The sequence below is a fragment of the Amblyraja radiata genome, chromosome 1 (genome assembly GCF_010909765.2).
Source record: "Amblyraja radiata isolate CabotCenter1 chromosome 1, sAmbRad1.1.pri, whole genome shotgun sequence".
In the NCBI taxonomy this organism is placed as follows: Eukaryota; Metazoa; Chordata; class Chondrichthyes; order Rajiformes; family Rajidae; genus Amblyraja; species Amblyraja radiata.
In genome coordinates, this window is record NC_045956.1 from 1,236,663 (window position 1) to 1,248,860 (window position 12,198).

General features: G+C 41.3%; 1 protein-coding gene across 2 annotated transcripts in view; it reads right to left on the reverse strand.

The window, feature by feature from the left end:
• rnf150 (ring finger protein 150) overlaps positions 1–12,198 on the reverse strand; it is a 63,091-nt gene that overhangs the window by 14,115 nt on the left and 36,778 nt on the right. The window contains exons 3-6 of one of the 2 annotated variants that reach the window (XM_033050349.1): positions 5,672–5,743; positions 4,417–4,499; positions 2,661–2,757; positions 726–1,257 (exon numbers count right to left, since the gene is read on the reverse strand). In XM_033050349.1, coding sequence (XP_032906240.1) covers positions 1,180–1,257; positions 2,661–2,757; positions 4,417–4,499; positions 5,672–5,743 — 330 coding nt within the window. In that variant the 3' untranslated portion in view covers positions 726–1,179. Of the gene's footprint in view, positions 1–725; positions 1,258–2,660; positions 2,758–4,416; positions 4,500–5,671; positions 5,744–12,198 lie in introns of those variants that run through there. The other variant, XM_033050263.1, reaches the window with a different exon arrangement.

The following is a 12,198-nucleotide window of genomic DNA, read 5'->3' on the forward strand; positions in this document are numbered from 1 at the left end:
ATAATACTGTATGTGATCAAAGTCATATCTAAGTAAATTTATAAAATGTTAAATTTAACAATACCTGTACTATAAATTAATGCAGAAAGTAATCCTAACAAGCATTCCAATCAAAATGGACAAATAAGGAAAATTAGTTTAATCAAGGAGGCATGATTGCAGCATTGTTAAGATTGGTTGCTAAATGTTCAAAAACATTTGGCATTTATAAAAGAGGCAAAAAGGATGTGCATTAATCAAGATATAAATACAAGGTTGAGATAAAGATATTAGTAAGCACTACTGCACTGCATGTGAACATATAAAATTAGTAGGAATAGGCCATTTGATCCCTCAACTCTCCTATTCCATTCAATAAAATAATGGCTGATCTGATTGGACTCCCACCTTAACCATATTTTTTAAACTTTTGACTCTCTTATTAAGACCCTGTCGACCTCTGCCATAAAAATATTTCAAGGTTCTGCTTGTTACTGTCCCCTTTGAAAAGGACCAAAAATTCACAATCCCGTGAGAAACATAGAAAACAGGTGCAGGAGTAGGCCATTCGGCCCTTCAAGCCAGCACCGCCATTCAATATGATCATGGCTGATCATCCAAAATCAGTACCCCGTTCCAGCTTTTTTCCCCATATGCCTTGATTCCATTAGCCCTAAGAGCTAAATCTAACTCTCTCTTGAAAGCTAAATCTAACTCTCTCTTGTTAAAAATTATTGCCTCATCTCTGCCTTAAATGGGTGACCCTTTATTTTTAAATATTGATCCTTTGTTTGAGATTCTCCCACAAGGTGAAATATTCTCTCTCCACCCTACCTAGACCCCCAGGATCTTATGTACCTCAATCATCCCCAATTTGTCTGGATTCCACTGGACACATGCCTTGGCAGTTCAGCCTATCCCTACAAGAAAAATTGCACATTCCAGGTATTCATCTAGTAAACCGAATTGCTTCAAATGCATTTACATTCCTCCTCAAATTAGAAAGGCAATACCATATACAATTCTCCAGATACTCTCTAGATGATCTCATCAATGACCTATACAACTGAAGTATAACCACCCTACTTTTGCATTTAATTCCACTTGCAAATTATAACAACATCTGTTAGTTTGCCTACCATTCTGTATTTCCATACGACATAGAGGGAGGCATTTCAGCCTCCCTGTGTCTGTGCTGACTCATCGGAGCATAAATAAGTTAGAGGAGCATGTACCATGGATAATGCAATCATTCTGGGAGGATATTTTCACAGTAGCCTAGAAAGATCCGAAAGAGTAAAAAATATGTACCAGCTTAGAAATTCTGTCAGCATTTACAACAATAACGGTAGAACATCAAACCATACAGTACAGAAACAGGCCTTTTGGCACAATGTCTGTGTCAACCATGATGCCAATTTAAACTAATCCTTTTTGTCTATGTCGCTCCATCTTATCTGCTTGTTCACGTACCTATCAAATGTTGCTATCATATCTATTTCCTAGCACTTTGTGTAAAAAAAAATTGTCTCATTCATGCCACTTAAACTTTTCCATTCTCAACTTAAACTTATACCCTCTAACACCCTCCAAGCCATTTCCACCTTGGGGAAAAAGGCACTAATTTTCCGATCTGTGCCTCTCATAATCAGTCTGAAGAAGGGTTTTGTCTATTTCCTTCGCTCCATAGATGCTGCTGCACCCACTGAGTTTCTCCAGCATTTTTGTCTACCCTCTCATAATCATATATTATCAGGTTGCCCCTCAGCCTCAAATGCTCCAGAGAAAAAAAAATCACTTCAGGGAAAAACAAACCGTCCAATCGCTCCTTGTAGCTAATACTTTCCAATCCAAGCACCATCCTGGTGAATCTCCTATGCACGATCACATTCTTCCTGTAAATGTGGAGACCAGAATTGCACACAACATTCCAAATGTTGTCTAACTAAAATTTTATACAGCTGTAATATAACGTGAAATTTTATACAATGCCCTGACGATTGAAATCAGATGAAAAAAGCAAATAATGTACTGCTTGAATCAAATCTTTGTGAATTTAAAACCCTATCGTGCACAATAGATATCATTTTCAAGTTGTTAAAAATAGACAATATTTTCAACTTTAAACACAACCTGAACATCAAACTAATACCTGTAGGTCACTGCCTCCAACAACTTGTCATCTTGCAATCGCTATTAAAATGGAAATATTAATTATATTAGAAGGCTCCCTGTCATGGATGCCCTCCACCGAAAACGTTGTCTGAGACGGGCCGGGAAGATCATCAAAGACCCCTCCCACCCTAACCATGGACTGTTTGCCCTCCTCCCATCAGGGAGGCGGTACAGGAGCCTCAAGTCTCGTACTAGTAGGATGAGGAACAGCTTCTACAACAACACTATCACATTGCTGAACTCGGAGTCCCGCCGATAGATTTCTCCAGTCTCTCCGTCCACATTGTTTGCTTATTCTGTATTTTTTATTTCTATATTGCACTATTACTACGGACTGATGCTAAACTGCATTTCGTTGTACCCATACTTGTATCTGTGCAATTACAATAAAGTTGAATTGAATTGAATTGAAGACTAATGTCAAACACTTAATGTATATTTCATTAAGCAAACCAAGGAGAAAATCCAGATTTATGCAACATCAGTAATTTAATGAGCAATATTACCGGAATTCCAAGTGCTTTCAGAATGTTCATTTTGCACATTGGACAGGTGCGGTGATCTAGCAGCCATGGATCCACACATGTCCTATGGAAAAGATGCCTACAACAGTACACAAGAAACTTTCCGTTACATTGTTTTACAGAAAGTAAGGACATTCTCAAGGAACCCATATAGTCTAGATTTGGATTTCAAGAAGGCATGAATAAAGCATTGATAATTCCCAAGTGAAAACTTAATGTTTTACATTTCACATGAAAAGTTCAGTTATACATTTGCAATACATTTAGTAACATTTCTTCAATCCATTCATACTTCTCTTGAACAAAATCTGCTTATTAAACAAAGCATAATTCTGTGAAAAGTTTGGCAAAGCTGCACATAACAGGGTGAATATTTGTGTGGACCATTGCCAAAATGTGACAAATATATTAAAACATTGCTGATTCCCCAGGTGTAATGTTACTGGCTTGATTTCCCATCACAGCTGCATGTTATTGGAAATTCATACGCCTGGTTTTTCAAATTTCCTTTTAATGAATCATAAATTTCTAATATTTTCTTTTTAATTTGTACAATGCAAAATTGTATGGTCAAAGCAAATGAGTCTTTTATTAAAGATCCATCTAAACCTCCATGTGAATTTGTGGAGAGATTCCAGATCCAATAACTCTGGCTCAGGAAAGCATAACAGACATCGCTGAAGTATGCATCACCAAGTAACCCAAGTATCTGGAAAAAAACCTAAAACAGCAGAAAAACATCCTTCCATTTTTAATTGAAGTGGAACAAATAGGTATTGTCAATGTTAATTTCATCCAGGATCCACACCCACATGCTGGGAGGGAGTAAACTGCACATCAGATGGTGAGCGGGGGGGGGGGGGGGGGGGGGGGGGGACAGAGGGGGGAAGAAACATCTGGATAGTATCAGCTAATTAACATTTTGTGAGATGGTATCAGTGCTCTTCTACCATACAGATGTCACAATATTTAGGCACCACAGATTTGCAATGAACAGTCTTGACATTTGAAGTCTGAGAAATTATCTAAAATGAAATCAGCAATGTGGTAATAAATTCTGAAGATGCCATTTTTAATCCTCATTAATGTATACAAACAATTCAGAGCAGCTTTGATTTGTAATGTTAATAGATAATATTACACCACATGGACAGTTGGAAGGTAAGATAACCGCAAAGCTTGCAAGCCGATTTATTCATTCATGTTTTGGTATGGGAGCATCATTGGCAAGGCCAACATTTTCGTCCATCTCTATATGCCCTTAAGGTGATATAGTCATCTTCCTGAACTCCTGCAATCCCTTTTGCGAAGGTAATTCCACAATGCTGTTGCAGAGTTTATGTTGCAGAGTCAACTCAGCAATGATAAAGGAAAAATATAATTTTTCAGAGTGAAGATGGGAACACAGAGATGGTGGTGATCCCATGTCAGAGCCTTTTTTTGGTGATTAACTTCATGGGTTTGGGAAGAGCTATTGTTATTTGAAGCTGCACTCATCTAAATATGTGGAGAGTATTCTCTATCACACACCTAACTTGTGCCTCATTGATGTTGAAAAGGGTTCAAGAGGTTTGGGGTGTCAAATAGTGAGCCACTCGCCATGTTTCCCAGCCTGATTACTTCTTGCATTTTGTAGCTGTTTCTGTGTTCACATTATGGTGACACAAATTGCAAAAGTCTGTACCAACTCTGATGTATCTAGAGTCCACAAACAAAGCTGAATGCACCGGCAACTCACCGGCATGGTAAAATTCGCACTACGTCATTTGGCTTATAGCCTTCAATGCAAACAGCACAATTATCGAAGTCTGACTCTGTTTCCTGAGAAGAAGAAAAAAATCAGCAGCATTAAAATTGTGCTATGTAATGAAAATTATTGTTTTGTAATGAGCAAAGTTGAATCTCAGAGATTAAGCACCTAGCTGCGATTCCACTGTACCGTACCAAAATAAATAAAATAATACCAGTAAATAGAAGTGAATGTTTAGTTGGCTTAATTAGAATGTAATACAGGCTGAGGAAATTAAAAATATATATAACAATGGCGTATACTGACAATTCCCGACTAACATCAAAGGTGGTGTGAATCTACTACTTAAATTGTTACCATTCATCGAATGGAGGTACCTTTGCCACTGGTGTGAGATAAGGAGTCTCGAGATATAGATCCAATAAAGAAGAATCTGCAATGTATTTCCAAATCAAGATGCTGTGTAAGTTAATGAGTTATTTTTAAATGGGGAATCCTTACAGATCTGCTATCTTTGTTCTCGTGGATCAGAGAGGTCATGGGCTTTGGAGTTGCAAGTGGAAGAAGCATTTGTAATTTTTTGAAATTCATCTTGTGCAAGGCACAATCAGCAACTTGGTGCAGTCAATGCAAAAAATAAGTATTTAGTGTTGTGGACTGGTGTCAAACAGACTGACCTGCTTGACCGAGCTTGAAATAACATTCATCCAATTAACATTGAAACATAGAAAATAGGTGCAGGAGTAGGCCATTCGGCCCTTCGAGCCTGCACCGCCATTCAATATGATCATGGCTGATCATCCAATTAAGTTGGGGATAGGTCATCACATTACAGACATCTAACTTACAGATATTAGAAAGGGCTGGGAGCGTCAAGTGGCGAAACATTCACTCCAGAACCTTAATCAACTTACATTTATTGTCACATGCACCAATTGGTACAGTGACATTTGAGTTACCATACAGCCACACAACTCTAGCTCAGCACCAAACGGCTAAGGATTTGTATGTGGGTGAACTACCTACTTTGGCTTGCACTATTATGGCCCAGTTTGACAAGTATAATGGATAATTTATTGTACATTTTGTTTTATGTGTTGCAGCATTAAATCTGCTTGTAAAGCTGCAGCAAGTATGAATTTCACTGTTCTGGTCCCAGTTCATATGAAAATTAAACACTCATGACTCAGAGCCCCTGTGGCCACTGTACCATGTAATCCAATATTTTCACAGATGTTATTACCTTATCGCCTTTCTTGATTGTTCTAATTTGAAGTTTACCAATGGCTTTTTTAGCAGCATCTCCAAGACGACGCTGAAAAATAAATAAAATTCTTTATTAAATAACTTCCACTAACCTGTTCAACATTCATCAAACTGGATGGCAATATTTATAACATCAGAGAATAGCCAGCAGCATTTGATAGGAAAATATTGGCTCAACTGTTCGTCACTTAATGTTTATGGACTTCCATCCGTGCCCAAAACCCATCAGTTGCTGTCGGTAATTTGAAGCTGGGTAAATGACCGCACTTGGATACTAAACACTGAAGGTCAGCATGGATATGTAAAATTGCAGAGATTCACCAGCACTTAAACTAAGGTATGCATATAAAGATCCTGTGCCAAGTTGGTGGAGGCACTGAAAGTGCTTCTTTGTTCATTTCAATGGAGGTGAACAGCTCCTGAGGACTGAGATTAACATTGGTACTTTTGAGTATTTTATGTTTTTAACTTCTTGTTTTTGAAAATAGTTTTAAAATATTTTGAATGCCGGAAACATTAAATGTTTCCCCAGTTTCATCCGTCAGGAGCAAGGCGCACATAGGTATTTAGAGCTTCTTTTGACTCACTCCCTCTTTGATCTGGAAGAGGGGGGGGGGGGGGCAGGGGAAATGTTGTCCATTATTGCCGATTGTCCACTATAAGCAAATCAGGTATTATCATTGTATAACTAGTAGAAACAAACAACTGCAGTTGCTGGTTAATACACAAAAAGATACAAAGCGCTGGAATAACTCAGTAGCTCAGGCAGCATCTCTGGAAAACATGGGTAGTTAATGTTTCTGGTCTAACTGAGCCTGGAATCAAGGTGTGTCGATGGCCCCGGCTTGCTGAGGTGAAGATCGGCAGAGTGAATGGTCGCGGCCCGCAGGAAGGAGTGCAGGGAATTGTCAGCAGCAGATTCGGCTTGGAAGCGGCCAAGGAAGCTGTGTGGGCAGGCAGTGGTGGCAGAAGGCCCAGCCTGGAAGCGGCACAAGCTGGAGACAGCGGGGGCACTGGGTGCTGCGAGTAGCCTGGGAAGCGGCACAAGTTCGGGGTGACGACGGCTGCCAGCGTTGCGAGCTGGCAGGGGAGGCGGCTTGAGCCAGGGGCAGCATGGCCGGATGGCGCTGTGAGCGGTGGGGGAGGTGGCGCAAACCAGGGAAGGTGCGGGCAGCCGTCGGTAACTCCATCCGTTATAACTGAAATCCGTTAAAAAGAGGTCCGTTAAATGTGGGTTTACTGTATAACTTTATTTAGCTATATAGCTATACCAATTTGTGAGAAGGCAAATACATTTATAAAAATCTTCTAACCATTTCCACACGTATACATCAAAACAGCCACTACAAAACCTAAAGTGTATCGCTCTTCTATATAATATTAATTTGGCATTAGAAGGGTTATATAACATTTCTCCTTCAACTGTGTATGCAAACACTAGAACTGTTGTTCCCAACTGTCAATATAACTCAAAAGGTGACTATGTTGTTATTTCACTGCAATCTTAGTGTCCAGGCCTGACTTATATGCTGGTGTCATGCCAAAATACAAAATGCTGTAATATACAGCAATCCAAATGATCTGCTAACTATCTTAAGAGCTAAGCACAAACTATGCAAGTACAACAAACTCCAAATTTATTTTAATGAACATCGTTGAAAAACTCACAGATGTTGAATTAAATTTGAGAAATGTTAAATAGCCAATTAGTGCAGCATACCAAGAAGATCAAGGTTGCACAGAAAAAAATGTCAAAGAATGACTAAAGCCTCCAGTCTAGAAAGAAAAAAAGTAAGTCTGCTAAAATCAAATTTAAGGGTGTGTACATTTTAAAAGACAAGAGTTGGAAACCACAATCTGAGGAAATATTCCCTTTTTCTTTGCAACACCTTTTCATAAGCTTGGCGGCCATTCTACAGTAATTGGAAGAGTATAAAAATAAGAGATTGTGGATTTGACATTGAGAAAGTCATATTTAAAGCCTTTTCAGCATTTCACAGTGTATGCACTAAATATATTTCAAAACCATGCTGTCCCCATTCATTAATCCCCCTGCGCAAACACTTACAATGTCATGGTTATGGCCTGCTCATACTCATAGGCCTCATTAATATCTTTTTTCACTCAGTAAGAATTTAGAACTGGTGTGCAGCTCTATTTTCTCTCACTAACAACATCCCCAGGGAATATGACCCAAAAATAAGCGCCCACCAATCAATTGAAGATCAAATTGGGATTTGTTGAGAAATTTAACACAGGCAATAATTAGGACAAAAAAACATAAGCAGAGCACCTCAACAATCCAATCCACATTAGATCAGGCATAATGTTAACCAAAAAATAATGTTATTTATGGGGCACAGGATGCACCTTTTTGAGACTGTAATTAATGTTGCTTATATTATTGGTGTAGAAGGTGTCTACAAATTGTCTCTTTTCTGTAAACTGTACTGAGACCAAAAATAATTGCGATAATTACCTCAGTGTATTAGTTTATAAAAATATCGATCATGCTGTGGTAAAAAAGTGAATCAGCACAACATCTAATTCTCTACCATATGTACCATATACCTTTGCAACAATGGGAACATTTTGCAAACTCTAAGGCTCCCCATTCAAAAATCATGGCCATTAAATTTTTAATCGTTGAACTGCAAATGTAAATTAATCTCACAGCAACCATTTATTCATGTTAATACATGATAATACCTGCTCTAAAGGCCTGGCACTACACTGAGAATGATTGATTAGCTTGCAATCTAATTTTGCTAAATCCATACAGCTCAGATCCGGAAACATCTGTGAAAACAGAAAGACTTACATTTTCAGGTCGAAACATGTATGCAAGATTAAGAGACGTGAATCAACTCGAATGATTGAACACCATTTCAAACTGTTAGCTACAGTCACCGATCCATAGAATTCTAAAGATAATTTTTTCCATAGCTAGAGTAGGTTAGAAACAGAAGACTAAAGGGCCTGTCCCACGAGCATGCGACTGCATGCGGCAAGTGCGACCTAACGTGGTCGCTCGAGCCATACAGCCTCGCGGGGCCGGTCCCACTTCAATCGCCGGAGCTGTATGGAGTTGTGCGGAGCTGGTCCCGACATCACGTGGGGCTCCAGAAAACTGACAGCCGCATTGAGGCCGTACACACCGCGTCGACGGGCATACACAGCATCTTGAAGCCGTACGCAGCGTCTTGACGTCACTCACTCAACCTCCGCGCGGCTCTCACTTCTGGTTTGGTCGCGCTCGCCGCATGCAGTCGCATGCTGGTGGGACCGGCCCTGTACGGGGATCACTCGACCTCCGCGCGAACCCCGCTTCCGGTTTGGTCGAGCTTGTCACATGCAGTCGCATGCTCGTGGGACAGGCCCTTTAGGATCAGGATGAAGGGTACTTTCTTCACTTCCGGGATAACTAAATCATTTAGAATTCCCTTGTCTATCTTTAGTTGCCCAAGAAAGTGGCAAAGCACTAACCTTCATGAATTATTAATCAATCTGATGAATGTATTCCCCCAATGCCATTAGTGGGGAGTTTCAATCCAGTAATCATACCCAGCAACAGTGGCAAAAAAATATTTCCACATCAGGACAGTGTGTGACTTAAAGGAACGCATTCAGGTGGTAATAACCACCCAGATGGCTAAAAGTTGCAGTTCTAGGAGATCCGATCAAGGATGCCTTGGTAAGTTGTTGGGAGTGCATTTTGTGGATGATGCTCATTACAGCCACAAGGCACTGAAAGTGCAGGGAGTAGAAGCTTGTGGTAGTTGATGAAGTACCAAGTGGGTTGGTTGCTTTATCCTGAATGGTTTCATTATTGAGTACTCGAAGAGTTTCATATCATATTCCTGATTTGTGACTTCCAGATGGTAGGAGAGATTTGGGGAATTTGTAGGATACCGTAATGTAAGGGTTAACTAGACTGAGCTGGAATGGAGTTGTCAGCTAAATTAGCAGCATCGTATTTCCCACCTGATTTAGAAAAAACAAGTAGATGTTTTCGAAGAATGCTTGAGCTAATTCAGAGACCTGTAGATCATGAAGACACCTGCGAGGTGACTGAGATAAGCTTTGCTTTCCCAGAGACATCCGAGGCTAGCTCGGTGTCTGACAGGACACAAAACTCATGCCATTATGGTACTACGGAGAATAGCTGGTTGACACATAATCACCTGCTATTCTTAATGATAACATTATTATATAAATACATGATTTTATCATGAGGAAATGAAGCTCATCTTCGGGGAGAGAAAAGAGCTTCACCAAGGAAAGAGAGAGAGAGAGAGAGAGAGAGAGAGAGAGAGAGAGAGCGAGAGAGAGAGAGAGAGAGAGCGAGAGAGAGGAAGAGCTTGCACTGTGGTGTGTGCCGGTGCCAGCCAGTGCAGACGGGAGACTTGAATATCCAGAGGGGCATAAGAGTTATTTTGTATCGTTTCTTTGTTGGTGGTTGATGGAGTTTCAGTGTTTTACCTGTGTTTGCTTTAATAAATAATTATTTGTGCTCATCACCATGTGCTTCCTCCATTCATTGATACGAATCCTTGAATCCTGCATATATTTCATTACAGATACCTAGTCTTTCACCTGCTCCTGTATCCAAAGGCAACAGGCCAAACTAGCAGACCAGCGACATTGGCGCCAAGTTTAAAAGTGAAACGACAAAGTGCTGGAGTAACTCAGCCGACTGAATCAGTCTGAGGAAGGGTCCCGATGAGGCACGGAAATCGCTATCAAAACATGGAGGGGACCGGGGGAGACACAATTTCTTGGCGGCCGCGCGCGCATGCGCACACTCACACAGACACACACTCACACACACACGAGGCTTCGGAGGCTTTAGCCGTGGGCCCTATGGACAGTAATTAGTGACGGGTGCCGGCAGATCGTCCCCCACCTCTCAAAACGGGGGGGGGGGGGAAGGTTTCCCCCCCTGGTACCCCCTGGGATTTCCACCCCCTAGTCCCGATGTCACCTATCCATGATTTCCAGATATCCTGACCCACTGAATTATTTCAGCACTTTGTGTCCTTTCAGTGGGTGAAGGGCTCGCTGGTGCACCTTGCGAGTTGGGGCTGCAGTCGGAAGCCAGGACTCTAAACAGCTGGGGAGATGGTGCGAGCCGGGGATGGGTCAGCAGGTCCGTCCGCTATATCTGACATCTGTTATAATGGGGGTCATTAAAACGAGGGTTTACTGTATAATCTTTTAAACAATTAGGTGAGAAGATTGAGAGCAGACTTTCACGACAGACGGACACAAACGGAAAGAGCGCTTGCCACGTGCAACGCCAACTGTGGCTGCTCAGGGAATTTCAACAGAGCTATTGTAATTTTGTCCAGATTATAGGGGTGGGCGGACCATCAGTTGCCAGGAAATCGGTGTTCAACCTGTACCAGTATATTACTCTGACAACCATGCATTTTGATTTTGTTTAATAAAATTTGGGTAGCACCTTACCAAAGCTGTTCTGAAACTTCAAATACACTAACTACATCAACTGGTTCATCCACATCTATTCTGCTATTTACAATCTCAAAATAATCCAAGAGATTTGTCAAATACAATTTCCTTTCCATAAATCCGTGCTGATTCTGCTCAATCCTATTGTTATTTTGAGCAAAGCACAGTGCTGGAGGAATTCAGCAAGCCAGGCAGCGTCTGTGGAGGGAATGGACAGGCAGTTGTGTCAGAACCCTCCTTCAAATTGATTGTGGTATGGAGGAGAGCTGGAAAAGAGATGGGGATATGACAACGCCTGGCAAGTGATAGATTAAAACAGATGAGGGAGGTTTGATTGTCAAATGGGTGGAGTAAGTGACAAAGGCTACAGATGAAAAGGAGACAAAGAGTGTCAAATAAAGAAAGAGTAGTGAAATGTATAGTCAGAGGGAGTGATACAAGTAGAAGCGGTCAGTGGGGAAGGGATGTGCAAGATACTGGGAGAAATGGTGCGCACTGGGATGGCTGAGGAAGAGGACACAGGAAAGAGAGAGGGGGAAAAGAAGGGATATTTAAAATAAGAGAATGCAAATGTTTATACCATTGGTTTTCCTCCAGTTCGCATGTGGCTATGTTCAGGACAGAAAGGTCAGTATGGGAATAGAAAGGAGAGTTAAAATAGTGAGCAACGAGGTGATCCAGCAGGCCTTATGCCCTTGTCCCACTTAGGAAACCTGAACGGAAACCTCTGGAGACTTTGCGCCCCACCCAAGGTTTCCGTGCGGTTCCTGGAGGTTGCAGGTGGTTGCCGGAGGTTGCAGGTAGTGGAAGCAGGTAGGGAGACTGACAAAAACCTCCGGGAACCGCACGGAAACCTTGGGTGGGGCGCAAAGTCTCCAGAGGTTTCCGTTCAGGTTTCCTAAGTGGGACAGGGGCATTAGCAGACCAAGTGCAAGTGTTCACCGAAACTGTCGCCTAATCTACACTTGGTCTCGACAGAGTGAAGGAAGTAATTTCAGGGGCATCAAATGCATTAGACAAGGTTTGAAGAGG